At 42.9% G+C, this 15,726-nt stretch overlaps 1 protein-coding gene across 2 annotated transcripts in view; it reads right to left on the reverse strand.

The window, feature by feature from the left end:
* Positions 1-15,726, reverse strand: part of GABRB2 (gamma-aminobutyric acid type A receptor subunit beta2) — a 196,586-nt gene that overhangs the window by 101,271 nt on the left and 79,589 nt on the right. For both annotated transcript variants that reach the window (XM_084832388.1, XM_084832389.1), the window contains exon 5: positions 6,762-6,982. In XM_084832388.1, coding sequence (XP_084688514.1) covers positions 6,762-6,982 — 221 coding nt within the window. The remainder of the gene's footprint in view (positions 1-6,761; positions 6,983-15,726) is intronic.

The raw sequence follows: 15,726 nt of genomic DNA on the forward strand, positions 1-15,726 counted from the left end.
TGGTTCTTCAGCATGTTTACTTGGGAGTAAGTCCCAGTGAACTTAATGAGTCTTCCTTTTGATTCGACATGTATAGGTTTGTATTGTTAATTCTGTTTTCTCCCCACCTCCCTTCCCTCAAATAGCATGGGATGTCTTTTAAATCTTTGGGACTGCTTTCAAATAAAATATCTTAGGGGTTTTTGAAATACATTCTTATACAAAAAAGAGAAACAAAAAGCAAAAAAATGTTTTTCATAGCAATTCAGATTTTAAAATAGGGTTGTGTGGAACAGGATACTATGACTTTACCTTTTTAATAAGCCTGCTTCAATCACTGCCCATTTTTGGAGAGGCATTTAACATGGAACTTCTAAACCTTTATCTACTATACCATATGAGAACCAGTGTGGTGCAGTGGATAGAATGTTGGACAGGGACTCGGGTATATCCGGGTTCTAGTCCCCACTTGGCCTTGAGGCTCATAGGGTGACTTTGGGCCAGCCACTAGGGATGGCGGAGAATTTCTCTCCGAAACTTCGGGGGGCCGAGCGCCAACGTGTTCGGCCCCCCGAACAAGTTTCGGGGAGAAATCCTCCGAACCCCCCCGTCCCCCGCACCCCCCCCGGGGCGGGACTTACCTTCACCGAATGTCCCTCCCGGTGGCTGGTCTGCCCGGCGGTTCGGCGGGTGTTCGAGCGGGGCGGGAGCGGCAGCCGGTCTTTCGACCGGCTGCTGCCGCCGCCGCCATTGCAATGAATGAAAAAAAAAAACGCCCCCTGATAGGCTACGTGACGATTCACGTAGCCTATCACGGCTAGATTTGCAAAGTCAGCCGTGATAGGCTACGTCAATCGTCACGTAGCCTATCACGGGTGACTTAAAAAAAAAAAAAAAAAAAGCGCGTACGGATAATGGCGGTCCCCATAGGGAGCCGCCATTCCCGTTCCTTATTTGGTTGCTGTAGTCTACATAAATGTTTACGTAGACTACAGCGACTAAATAAGGAACGCGAATGGCGGCTCCCTATGGGGGCTGCCATTAACGTACGCGCTTTTTTTTTTTTTTTTAAAGTCACCCGTGATAGGCTACGTGACGATTGACATAGCCTATCATGGCTGACTTTGCAGATCTAGCTGTGATAGGCTACGTGAATCGTCACGTAGCCTATCAGGGGGCGTTTTTTTTTTTTTAAACTTTCGCGTTCGCGGCCGGGCGAGGCGGGAAGCCTCCTCCCCGGCCTGAATTTCGGCCGGGGCAAGGCGGGAAGCCTCCTCCCCGGCCTGAATTTCGGCCGGGGCGAGGCGGGAAGCCTCCCCCCCCGGCCTGAACTTCGCGGGGGGACCAGCGAAGCGCCTCCCCCCCACTGCGAACGTCCTTCGACGACAGATAAGGGACTTTCGTCCACCCCTACCAGCCACTAACTCTCAGTGTTACCTAACTCACAGGATTGTTGTGAGGACAAAATGGAGAGGAGGAGGATCATGTAAGCTGCCTTGGATTCCTATAAATGTAATAAATTTAATAAATGAAAAAATGAGCTGCTGGGCCAACTTTCTGTCCATTCTGTAAACAAATGTGGGTTTTTGTAGATATTCAACTGCTGTCACTATAATGTCAGCCTATGAGAAGTTGCAAAGGAGGCAGCCATTTGGTATGGTGGCAGCCATTTTGAATTTCCCCAAATTCCAAAAGCACCCCAGAACAGGGAAATACAAAATGGCAGCCGCTCATAATCACTTTCCCCAAAAGAATTTTGCTTCACCCCCAAATACAGCTAAAACAAAATAGTCAACTTTGAAGTGGGAGAAATAGCTGAGAAATGGCCCTTGTCAATTCAGTACAGCCTGAATTCTGAATAATACATTTCAATATTTTTTCTTATCGATGGCTTAGATTTTGCCTGTGAGCTGCCTTGAAAAGCTGTTAAATTATAAAGATTATTTAAAATAAGCATCATATGGTCAAGATATTATGCCTCCAGAAAACACTTAAACATTTTAGTGATGGAGAACACCAAAGCCTGAGAAATGACAACACTTACAGAGCTGGGAAAGGTATATCTCATACACATAAGGCAGGGCTCATACAGTTGCAAGTTATTTATATTTACTTCCACAATTATAATAAAGTCCATCACATTTGAGCACCTTCTACCTGTACTTTCTTGAATCAACTTCATGACTTCATGCAACATTTGCAATGCAATAGTTAGAGTTAAATCATAGAATCATAGCGTTGGAAGGGGCCTACAAGACCATCGAGTCCAACCCCCTACTCAGTGCAGGAAGCCTGATTCCCAGGCAGTCTCCCATCCAAGTACTAACCAGGGTTGTCACAAAGGGAAGGATGTTGGCACCCAAGAAACCAGCTGTTCACCCACCTTTCTAACACCAGCTAGGAAAAAAAGGGGGGGGGGCAGACTGGCCAGGGTGGTTATTTTTCCCTGGTTGCTTGGCAACCCTAATCAGCTCCCTTTAGTACTTCCCTACGACAGCTGCCCATAGGAGAGGGTTTCCTCCCTTTTCTAAACCAAGAAGGATGGGCACAGTCTGGCCCAGCTGAAGCACAGATCAGTCAACAGTGGCAGAAGTCCTGGTTCTGTCTGTCTTCACTTTCCTTAGCAGGACAGATATTCTTTTTAAGAATCAAGCTGATGGATGCTGACTGGCTTTGCTTGGCTACGTTCTGTTACATTCCACCAAATGACCCTGGTTTTGCTTGGGTTTGTTCTGTTATATTCTACCCAAAGAACACTATTTTCTAAAATACTGGATAATAAATGATGATTGAAAATAACTGATTTCCCTTTTTTGTTACAAGGAATTCTCTTTTATTATTCTCCCATGATTAACGGATACAGGTGCAAATTCTCTAATAAAATTCTGATGAGCCACACAAGATATCTACCACTGTTCCCTAAATTTTGTTTCATGTGAGATTTTTAAAAAGAAGTTTACTAAATTTATCTGTTAATATACAGATAGAGCTGCTTTGGATATAGTTATAGAAACAACGAACATAGAAAAGTACAGTCAAACTAGAGATGAACCATCAAGCTAAGGAACTTTTAAGAAGCACTAATAAAATTTTTATGGTGACCAGAAACTGGGAAAGCATCACAAACCAAGAAAAAGGTTCATACACAGATATTCCACACTTCCATATCTGGAAGTGCAGTTATTTTTGTGGCTTTTTCACCACAGCTGTATGTCATGCTACAGTAATTTTGGCAGGGGTGGGGGGTAACGTTTGTATCAGAGCTAGAGAGTTGACAGTTGATGCCATCTGGACTCTCTAAGCAGTCACCCACAAAAGTAAGAGTCTTTTCCTTAGACATTCCAAGTCACATTGATTGCTTGGCCACAACTCCCATTGGTTTGTTCTGCCATGAACACACTTTGAAATAAGCAGAAAATATCTGGACATATATGAGAACAAAGCCTATTAAAAGTTCATTAGGCTTTCACTGGTCAAATGATGTGTTTTTAGACATCACGGCTGCAATCCTGTACTCACTTACCTGAGAGTAATTCCACTGCATTCAATCGGATTTACTTCTGAATAGACATGTATAGAATTGTGGTGTAAGGGTACAGTCCTATACACACTTACCTGGGAGTAAGTGTCACAAAATTTCATGGCGTAGACATGCATAGTATTGTGTTGTTAAGTTTTTTTTAAAAAAAAATCTGGCATTTTAAAATATCACTTTATAATCTGATGAGTTAATGTACTTAGCAGTTGAAACTTTGTTATTTAATCCAAAATATTGTTTATCTCATTCTTTACCAACCAGACAACAAAACATCAGCTTAATGGGGATCGATATGTTATAATTTGTACTTGTACAACCAGTTGTGGAAATAGCATTAATTCAGAAAGTTGCTATTTCCAAATTTTAAGGAAAAATCATATTTGCATCCTTGCAGTTCTTAGCATGAGCCATGGTATGTGGAGTTCTCCGTTTGAATCTCAGCTCAGCCACAAACTGGGTAGTTTCAGGCAAGCTACTGCCTCTCAGCTTAAGATACTGAGAGGAGAAGAGGTAGAGAATTACAAAAATAAAAGTCTATATAAAGTCTAAGAATTGTTACTCTTCTCATCAAAGCTGAATCAGATTTCATAGCTCATCTGGAAAAGGTGTGGTATTCAAACATTTATTCTCTCAAAACAGAGAAAAGCTGCAACCTGTCTGGTAGAGAGCCATGATGCCATGTCTATTACAAGTCCTAAGAATATCATTTGCTTCTGAAACAGCAGTTTTCTAGTAGCTAGTGCCAGGGTCAGATCACTTAAGTAATTCTAGCATCTAGGATCTATTCTGCTCTAATGCTTAAAAAAGAAAAGAAAAGAAAGAAGTCTGCATGTAGTTTATTTCCTTGTAGTTTGATTTCCGACATGTCCCTCTGGTCGTGTAATGTATTTCCCATCTGTTCATACAGATGGCATATTTCAGCAAAGTCAAAGGAGTTGTTGTCCCAGCATTCCAATATATTATGCTACACTTGCATGTGTGTGCTGCAAAATACTGGGAAAAGGGAAGTCACTCAAACTTTCTGATGAAAATTAAAGAAGAAATACGTATGCAGAAAAGTGATGGTATAGCTATATGGCTGTCTCCCAATTCCTCTCCTTCCTTCCAGCGCCATACTGTGTGATTAATACCAGAACACAGTGTGCAAAGGATCTTTAATTCATTTGTCTCAAAGCAAAGTGTGCAAGAGCCCCTTGCCAGTTTTATCCGTATAGGGAGAATTCAGTCTTTGTGTTGAAGTTTTAACTGGACTCACTGCCAAGGGACTTCTCCAGGCATTCTATCTTTATGCAGAGAGCTTGTATAGCCAGCCAGTTATGGACACAAGCTAATTTTCCCAATTCACATCTTAGCACCACCATGTCAACTGTGCTTTGTAAGTACTAAATAAGTGCTTTGTAAGTACTAAATACTAGAAACGCGATTCTGAACTTGTTTTCTTAGATATCAGGCCTGCTATAGTCAATGGCACTTACTCTTTAGGAAATGTGTTCCGAATCAGAGTCTAAGTATTATTATTTTCTTCCAAATATGGAAATGACAATACTAGGATGTGCTTTGGTTTTACAGTTGTGTTTAAGGAGAAAATGATGGTCACAAAATGCAGCAACCAATTCTCTACATCACTGTTCTTACATAAATTAGACATTCCTCCTCCTTGATCACACACATTTGCCTCCTGCTGCCTTAAAAGGGGGCAAGGGGAGGGTTAGAAAATAGATACCTGATTTTCTTCTTCTCCCACTAAATCTCTAAGACAACACATAGGTTGCCCACACAAGTTCAGCTTCCACAAAATCCACTGAGGTTCATGGAGACCAAATGCAGAATCATCATTTAGAACATGTCAACACCATGGGAACAAGTCACACAGAAATGTGTTTATGTTATACAGAAATGAGCATCAGGGGGATGATTTTCGGTATGTAGACATTAGAGCCTGAGGATTTAACATTCAATTATTTTATGACCAAAGTACATAAGTGGTCATCCAGGTAGCTGTTGTTCCACTGTAAAGTAGTGGTAGTGAAGGTCCATGTTGTTCCCAGATGTGTTTTTTTCCATGTCAAGGCATGAAAAATAGATGAGGGCTGCAGGGAAAAAGCAGCAGGTGGGGAAAATGTTAAGCATTTCTCTTCTGACACTTCTCTACTACAAATCTCTATCCCCCCGCACCACCCCCCACTACCACTTTGCAACAGAGAAGCAGCAGAGACATTTCTGTCCCCTTAGAGTTCAGAAGCATTTCTGAAATATTCTGCCACAACTGTAATTGTGATGCCGCTGCTAGCTTCATCAAGAACTCTTCATCAAGTTTAAGGATGCTTCAAGATGGAGGTATCCTAGTGCTACCAATCAGAAGGCATTGTGCAGCTATGGTGTATTTTCTTTCTGAATGGATTTTCCCCAGTAAGAGAAAAGCTGGAAGAAGTGGTGGGAAAATGTGAGGGCTATGAGTGGAAGAAGCCCTCTCCCCTCCCCAGGTAAAATTTAGTAAATAAGACATGGAATGGTGCAATAAAAGCCTTGTCTGGAAGCACCCCAAAGCTCAGTTGCTACAACTATATTTTGGTTTGATGTTGACAGAAGCTATTTGGCAAACTCACTTCTAATGTGACAAGGACAAAAATTAACAAGCCAAAAAGGTGGTACCACATGAGCTAAATGGATGCTGAAATGTGCTCTTGCCTTTTAAATATTAAAAAGATACAAACACAGGAAAAGTAGTATTTCAGAAATATGTAACACAGCTGAAAAGTCAAAATGATAAGTGAGAGCTTCTTCCCTGGACAAACAGTAGGCACAAATATTTATGTGGAATCATTTGCATTTGTAAGAATGTCTCTTAAACTGAATCAATTGTTTTGTCTATAGTTAAGGTGTCCGACGTCTCGACAACGGCAAATACCATCAGTAGATTTTTCATTCTTCACAGTCAGTATTTCCTTACCAAATGCTACACTGCTACACCCACTTCCCTAGGAATAAATTGCATTGAATTAAACAAGACTTACTTCCAAATAAATATGTGCAACATATTAATTCTACCAAAGTTGTACCCAAGAAATCTCCCTTCTCTTATTTTTTTGTTTGTATCTCTTAAAGTAAATAAAACAGAAGAATGAACCCAAAACCACCTGGGAAAAGAGCACAACTGAAGTGACAGAAAGCTGGAGAGGAAGAAAAAAAAATCAGTCTTAGGTTTAGAAACAGGATTATGCTATTTAAAATGTTTGATGCTGACCTGAGACCATAGAGAACTGTGCCATCTGGATGTAAACGAATCATCCTGTTCTTCACAGTGACACCATGTACAAATGACTTCTTATCATTCAGGAAGTAGGTATCAGGAACCCAAAGTTGATCTGCTACTCTATTGTCCAGTGTAAGATTTAAAGGTATTACATTATACGAAAGCCTCTTATCCCTCCATGCTTGCTGAAAGTACATTGTCAAGGTATAGTCCTGAAATGACAGAAGAGAGAAGAAATAGGTTGAAATTGGTTTTAGCATTCCTTGTATTACTTCAGTTATGTAAAGCAAAACAGAGGTTTCCCCTCCATGACTATCTATATGGCCAATACCTGTAGCATTAATATTTGAAGCATATTCTGTCCTATAAAACAGAGGGCATAAAAGTCAAATCACAAGACTCATCGCTTGAGCAGCATGACAATAGTCATTTCTTAAGGTTATTTTTTTTAAATCCTCCTTCAATACACATAAAAAACCTGAAATATTAAGAGAACCATAATGGTTCAATAACTGTCCAATAAATACTGTTTGTTAGTTAAGAATACCATATTTAATATGATCTGCATTACTTGATAAAAATGTTAAAATGTTAGCTTTGGAAGTGTAATTATGATTCCCTTTTCCCAGATACTGATAATAAAATTATTTTATTTATCTAAACAACTGAAATACTGAGGATGAAATTATTCATTCTTTTACAAAAACTTCTATCTTACCATCAGTCAAAGCGTTATGCTTACAAATACTACCTAATTTTGAATAAATTGTAATTTACTATGTTTGGTATTCACCCTGTGTTTGGTAACAAGATTCTCTTGATCAGATACAGTTTACACAGCAAATTGTCACGTTCACCTGGAACTAGCATAGAACCACACATAACATGATCAAGGAAACAGCCTATCACTGATCATGCAAATTATCACTACCAGAAAGCAAGTAGCATAGGCATCATCCTGTTGAAAGGGGATGTCTGTAAAAAAGAACTTTCTTGGGATTCTTGGTAGTGTGCAAGAAATATTCAGGATAAAATATTTTATCCTGCTATTGAGATTGGTTACTCATGGAAGTTTGCGGGCTCTTTAGATGATGTCGTTAACCTCCAGGACATCTCCTGCACTAAATGACCTTTATTTCATTTGTAAAAAGATCAGAGATAATGAGCTATCAAATTACAGCACTTGAGTTCCGCTTGAGTTCCCTCCGTGAAAAGAGGAAAACCAGCAATAAGAGGAGCTAGACCACAGCGCCATCTAGCAGCTGTATAATGAAACGCATGGAAGAGTCAGATAAAGGGGGAGAGGAGGGGGAAAGGTGGGTGAGGAAGTGCATGTTAAGGTATTCCGACAGAAAGCCCCATTTTAAATGTGGGGTTTTAGGCTGGTATAGATTTGCTCTCAGAGAGACATACTGTATGACAGCTGATACAGAGAATATCCCCTTCATGAGGTTTATCAACTTGCAGTTTCCTTTCTTAACTTCTTAGACGTGCAGCCTCAGAGTCAGAGAAAATATCACAGTGGCACCCATAAAACAAGAAATAAGGTCTTTTGTAAGCTGAAAATTTTTCCTACTAAAGAAGCTGAGATAATTTTACTCACTGAAGTATGCAAAACCCAGGCAATTCAATTATCCTGTCTTGCAGGGGCAACAGCAAAAACACTAATGTACATTGTACATTGATCCCTTAAGCTTCTTGACTGAGCTGTTGTTTTATCTGTTTAGATAGCTTAGCAATTGTGCATGTACATCAGTGTTCTACAGTCTTAGGGATGGGATTTGTTCAGTTCACACTTTAATATGACCCGACGAAATTTGCACTACCTGAACCCATACACAAATCAGAGTACAGTTAAATCTCAATGGGCAGTATCCAATGGTGTCATTCTGCTCAAATTGTGCTAATGGAGCTCCACCAAACCTTTCCATTGTGCAAGTGGTTGCACGTTATGCTTGGGCAACAGGTTGCACAGTGGGCTACACACGTGTAATGCATATCCAGTTGCACAGCAGGCTGTGCAATTGTAATGCACAACCACTTGCACAGTGGGTTGCACAAGTCTAATGCACAATCGATTTCACAACTGCGCTTGGGCAAATATAACTTTAGTTGGATTGTCCTCATGCACATAGTTCAGAACATAGCATTTTCTAGCACAATGTGATTTGCACTAACAGAATGACACATTTGGATACAGCCCATTATCTGCCAGTTCTCCAAAGTTTGTGATCAAAGCTCACACATTAAAAAATGTGCACAAAAAAGTGTATATTACAAAGAAGTTCACACAAAAATGTATATGTTACAGAGAAGTATGGACAAGAACACTATATCTTAGGGGAAATCGCCTGCAAAAATGTGTATAATTTGAAAAATGCATACATTTTTGAGAAATGTGCATGAAAATACATATAAATTTTCATGTTGTCCTTAAAAAAACTGTGAACTGATGCAGAAACAGGACAAGATGAATTTAATGAAGGAAAAATGAGAAATTGAGCAGAATGGAACTTGACACATTTGTCCATCCTTACTCAATCTCTGAGTCTGGCCTCACCTTCTAAAGTTCCCATTCCCATCCATTTCCTTGTATACAACTCAAAGGCACATCCGACTTCAACTGAATAAATGTTAATAAATCCCCACTGCATTTCACTCTATGCCTTTAAGAATACTGAAAACAGTAACTGTTATCAGCTCTTCTTTATCATGGATTACTGTAATTTCTCCTCTGGCTGCAGGGACTGCTTTGTTCACTTAAAAACACATTCACATACCTCCTTTTGGCCCTAAGTGTCCCCAAGGCAGTTTACAAAACAAAGCATCACAAAACCAATTTAGAAGTGTAACAGAATTTTAAAAGAGTATTAAAACCAAGAAGAACAGAGTTAAAACTTCAATCTCAAATTAAAGACCATGGAAGAGTCTAAAGGTTTTCGTTGCTCACCTAAATACAATCAGGCCAGTCTAACCTACCTTGGGAAATAGAAAGGGTCCAAAATATGGGTGGATGTGTGTGGACACACACACACTATCCACTAACCCTTAAACATTTAGATACAAATGGATGATGTTCTGCCAGTGACAAGACATTTGTGCAAGATTTAAATGTTGTCAAGTCTTTAACCTCCCTTGCTCTCCAGGGCTTCATAGTACAATATGATTCCAGCTGTTATTTAAAATTAATTGAACACTTTTCAAAACATCTGGAGCATTATTCTGAAACACCTTTTGCCTACTATGTGGTTATGCAAAGATCATAAACTATTAAGAATTATGCTCAAAATGTCAGTGAATGAGGTCTGTGGAAGGCAGCACCACCAGAGACAGTCGAGTGTCAAAATTGAAAGAAGATGCAAGGAATCCAGGACACAAATACGCCTGATCGGTTGTTTAAAAAAGTAGAAGCTTTAGCAGAAAAGGCACAAGCAAAATCCTTTTCAACTAAATGCAAAATTGAGCACAAATGCAATTGGTAACATCTTGAGTATAACCTGTCCGAGATATACATAACTGGTGTGCAAGCACATAGACAGAGTAAGACCACCAAGACTGTTGAAACAAAACTTAAGGCACAATCCTATGTGTGTTTAGACAGAAAAAAAGTCCTACAATTCCCTGCATTCTCCAGACAGCATGTCTAAACATGCATAGGATTATACTCCTAGTCCTTCCTAAGTACCTTACACGTTTATGTTTTCTATCTTAGTTGCACATAGTCAGCAATATAATATTCCTGTCCTTTATACCCATGTGGCATTGTGAATCAGAAAATGTTTTATGTCAACTAAATAAGGTGTCTGCAGTTTTTAATATTAACCTTTCAGAAACCAACCTAGTAAAATGGTGGTAACATAAGGTGGAGTGTTGACTGAGAAATAAAAGGCATAGTATCACATTATCTTTGGGCTCATGACCTTTCTCCTCCCCCATCTCCACCAGTCCCCATCATGACAACAGTTCTTGGTATCTTTATACCATAAGAATTTTTTGCTGCTTTCTTAGCACTGTTTAGAACTGGGCACATTATTATAAGAAGCATCATGTAATAGGAGAATCTCCTATGTTCAAAAATATGGGAAAGATTTTCAAAAATCAACAGCAGATGATTAATAAAAAATTATATGGATAACAAAACAAGAAAGGTTCAGCTGTTAAGAGGGAAACAAATATAAAATCATAACACAATGCTATCACAGCATATGGAAAGTAAAAAGAATGTATCAGAAGCTAAATACTGGAGATGAAGCAATGTTTACTAGTAATACTTATACATGTTTATATAGTAAAATCTCTCAGTTTACATATAACAATATTAACAGCACAGTGTAAAATACACTGTTAAAACAGTTTCAACTACAATAATAAGATCAATACAACAGACAATAAAATGGAACGTTAAAATCGTGATTAATTATGGTTAATTACAAGCCAGAGAAAGCTGGCTTAAACAAGTGCATTTTCATGCCAAAGAGAAGACTGTACAATGACAGGACACTTGTGCTCTCTCCTCGGCCATCTCCTAGGTAAGGTAAGCCCAAGAAACCCAAACCCAGCCCATGAGAATTTCTCTGAAATTTCTTCACCACTGAATTTCTTTTCAAAAGCAAATTCTCTTCTATCAAATTGAATGAGAATGGTAAAAAAAAAAAAAAAAAAGGTGGGAGAACTTTTCAGCACAGTACTACTTTTTACCAGCTTAGACTGGTATGCCAGCTGCAACTCTATTTGGAGAGGGCTAATCATGCTTTGAATCATGCCTATTCTTGATGCTGTCAAGGTGATGCATGCCATATGCCAGCAAATTTGGAAAACACAAGAATGGCCACCAGATTGGAAAAAATCAACCTATGTCCCCATACCAAAAAAGGGAAGCACCAAAGAATGTTCAAACTATTGAACAGGGGCACTTATTTCACATGCCAGTAAGGTAATGCTCAAGATCTTGCAAGGTAGACTCCAGCAATTCATGGAACGAGAATTGCCAGATGTACAAGCTGGGTTTCGAAAAGGCAGAGGAACTAGAGACCAAATTGCCAATATCCGCTGGATAATGGAGAAAGCCAGGGAGTTCCAGAAAAACATTTATTTCTGTTTTATTGACTATTCTAAAGCCTTTGACTGTGTGGATCATCACAAATTGTGGCAAGTTCTTGGTGGTATGGGGATACCAAGTCATCTTGTCTGCCTCCTGAGGAATCTGTATAACAACCAAGTAGCAACGGTAAGAACAGACCATGGCACAACGGACTGGTTTAAGATTGGGAAAGGAGTACGGCAGGGTTGTATACTCTCACCCTACCTATTCAACCTGTACGCAGAACACATCACGCGACATGCTGGGCTTGATGAAGCCAAGGCTAGAGTTAAAATCACTGGAAGAAACATTAACTATCTCAGATAGGCAGATGATACCACTTTGATGGCTGAAAGTGAGGAGGAGCTGAGGAACCTCATGACGAAGGTGAAAGAAGAAAGTGCAAAAGCTGGGTTGCAGTTAAACCTCAAAAAAACCAAGATGATGGTAACCAGCTTGATGGATAACTGGCAAATAGAGGGAGAAAACGTGGAGGCAGTGACAGACTTTGTCTTTCTAGGCGCAAAGATTACTGCAGACGCTGACTGCAGCCAGGAAATCAGAAGACGTTTACTTCTTGGGAGGACAGCAATGATAAATCTTGATAAAATAGTTAAGAGCAGAGACATCACACTGACAACAAAGGTCGGCATAGTTAAAGCAATGGTATTCCTAGGGGTGCACGAAAGTCACTTACCTGGTCTCGCAGCTTTTCGCGGGGGGGGAGGCGCTTCGCTGCTCTCCCCCCGAAGTTCAGGCCGGGGGGGGAGGCTTCCTGCCTCGCCCGGCCGAAATTCAGGCCGGGGAGGAGGCGCCTTGCCTCGCCCGGCCGCGAAATTAAAAGTTAAAAAAAAAAAACGCCCCCGTGATAGGCTACGTGACGATTAACGTAGCCTATCACGGCTAGATTTGCAAAGTCAGCCGTGATAGGCTACGTAAATCATCAGGTAGCCTATCACGGGTGACTTAAAAAAAAAAAACCGCGTACGCAAATGGCGGCCCCCATAGGGAGCCGCCATTCGCGTTCCTTATTAGGTCGCCGTAGTCTACGTAAAGATTTACGTAGACTACAGCGACCAAATAAGGAACGTGAATGGCGGCTCCCTATGGGGGCCGCCATTAGCTGTACGTGCTTTTTTTTTAAAGTCACCTATGATAGGCTACGTGACGACTGACGTAGCCTATCACGGCTGACTTTGCAAATCTAGCTGTGATAGGCTACATTAATCGTCACGTAGCCTATCACGGGGGCGTTTTTTTTTTTTTTTTTTAGTATTATTGGAATGGCGGCGGTGGCAGCCGGTCGAAAGATTGGCTGCCGCCCCCGCCCCTGACGAAGACCCGACGAACCGCCGCCGGGACCCGCCGCCGGGAGGGACATTCGGGAAAGGTAAGTCCCGTCCCGGGGGGGGGGCGGGGGTGGGGGGCCCGAGAATTTCTCCCCGAAATTTGTTCGGGGGGTTGAACACGTTGGCGCTCGGCCCCCCGAAGTTTCGGGGAGAAATTCTCCGCCAACCCTAGGTATTCCCCATAGTAACCTATGGCTGAGAGAGCTGACCATAAGGAAGGCTGAGCGAAGGAAGATAGATGCTTTTGAACTGTGGTGCTGGAGGAAAATTCTGAGTGCCTTGGAGTGTGAGAAGATCATCAAACCAGTCCATACTCCAGGAAATAAAGCCAGACTGCTCACCTGAGGGAATGATATTAAAGACAAAACTGAAGTACTTTGGCCACCTCATGAGAAGACAGGATACCCTGGAGAAGTTGCTGATGCTAGGGAAAGTGGAAGGCAAAAGGAAGAGGGGCTGACCAAGGGCAAGATGGATGGATGATATTCTGGAGGTGACGGACTCGACCTTGGGGGACCTGGGGGTGGCGACGGCTGACAGGAAGCTCTGGCGTGGGCTGGTCCATGAAGTCACGAAGAGTCGGAAGCGACTGACCGAATAAACAACAACAAAATCATGCTCTGATTATACATTCGGGCTGTGCAAGGACCCCCCCCCCCGATCTGACTCGGAAGCCGCTTTGTGGCTTCCAAGGTGGGCTCGATTCAGCTTGGGCTGATTCGGGGGACCCAGACCTGGACTGGGATTTGGATGGCAGAATCCCACTTTGGGGGGGGGGGCTGAAGCCCCCACGCAGCCCCCCAGCTCCTTACCTGGGCCGCCTCTTCCTCTGCCTTCACTGCCTTCTCTTCCGCAGTGGCCGCCATCTCTGCCACTGTCACTGTAATCGTTGCCACCAGCTCCTGATCCCTGGATACGCATTGGCTCTTACTGCAGAGAGTCGCCATTTAAAAAATGATGGCTCCCTGCAATAAGAACCAGCATGTGTCCAGGGGTCAGGAGCTGGTGGGAGCCATAATGGTGGCGGGAACAGCGGCAACAAGAGTGATGGGCGGCTCAGGTAAGGGCCTGGAGGTGCCGGTGCAGCTGGGCCGGGGGATGCCGAAGCGCTGAAGTGCACTGAGGCGCTTCAGAGAGCTCCCGACCCGCTCTGGATCACTTCGGACCCCCTCCGCTTTGCCTCGGAAGGGGCCTAAAGTGGCTCAAGGCAGCCTGCTTTGACTCAGGCTTTGGGCTGAGCAATGCACAGCCCTATTCTACATGCTCTTGTCACATCCAAGCTGGACTACTGCAATGTGTGCTATGCGGGGATGCCTTTAAAGAGTTCAGAATACAGCCACCCCATATTGGTGGGGAAAAAATTAAAAATCAAGACATTTAACATTGAAAAAGAATGTTTAAAGGTACAGATTCTCACTGTATACATAGTTTACTTCAGCCAGTAAAGATATTTGTCACATTAAAATTTCCTTGACTTACAATAAAAGAGAGCGCTGTACAGTTATAACTAATGTCTCCTACTGGTAAACTTCAGCAAGCTTTTTCTTTCTTTTAATTCTATAGTTCCTTGTTTCTGCTTCTGAAGATCATTCACTACCATTTGCCCATCTAACAGAAACATTTTAAGGCTGGAATTCTATGCCCACTTACTTGGGAGTAGTCCCATTTAACTCAGCGCAGTTTATTCCTGAGTAGACAAGCATTGGATGGCACTATTAATGTTCCAGCTTACATCAAGGCTGTGTGTAATAGCATTAATCCTTTCCTTAGCGCTATTATTCAAAACTATTTAGACGAGATGGGTATACACTAGTCAGAAATGCCCTCACCCCGGAGCCAGCTTGTCTGGCTGAAAGGGGGGGGCCATTGCGGGCGGGTGGGGTGACAAGACGTAAGGGCCTCTGAGTGGTGCACCCCAGTGGCACCACCATGCAAGGAGGGGCAGGCTGAGTTGCCTTAAACTCAGCCCCCTTCCCAATCTCAGCTCTCTGGCTCGACGCAGCTAGAGAGAACTACAGCTCCGCCAAGAAACGACGAAGGACACCTGCCTGCGGGAAACCGTCGTCATCGTTCCAGCCGCTTGAACTCCGCATGCTATCAGCGCGCCCAAGGCCTCGCTGCCACGCCGGTGCTTGCCGCAGATCCGGGATTGCTGGTGCTCGCGGCAGGGTGCGCGCGCTCTGGCGCGCCTCCCTCATACCCGGCGCCTGCCCTGCTGGCGGGAGTGCCAGCGTTTGTGGCGGTGCGCGCTGGGGGCCCTGGTGCTTGTGGCGGCAGCACGCCCGCTCCCTCTTTCTCCTCGCCGTGGCTCGGTGCACCTGCTGCGGCTCCGGGTTTCCCGGAGCTCGCGGCGGGGGCGCACATGGCCGGGCACCGCCCCCTCCTCTACCCTGCGCCGGCCTAAGGGCCGTCAGCTGTGCCGGCGGCACGCATACGGCCACAGCGCGCCCGCCCCCCTTCTTCTCCTGGGGGCTCGGTGCGCCCGCCGCAGTTCCGGCTTTGCCGGCGGCCGCGGCGGAGACGCACG

The sequence above is a fragment of the Heloderma suspectum genome, chromosome 2 (genome assembly GCF_057233095.1).
Source record: "Heloderma suspectum isolate Gila_16-S chromosome 2, 16-S_ref, whole genome shotgun sequence".
In the NCBI taxonomy this organism is placed as follows: Eukaryota; Metazoa; Chordata; class Lepidosauria; order Squamata; family Helodermatidae; genus Heloderma; species Heloderma suspectum.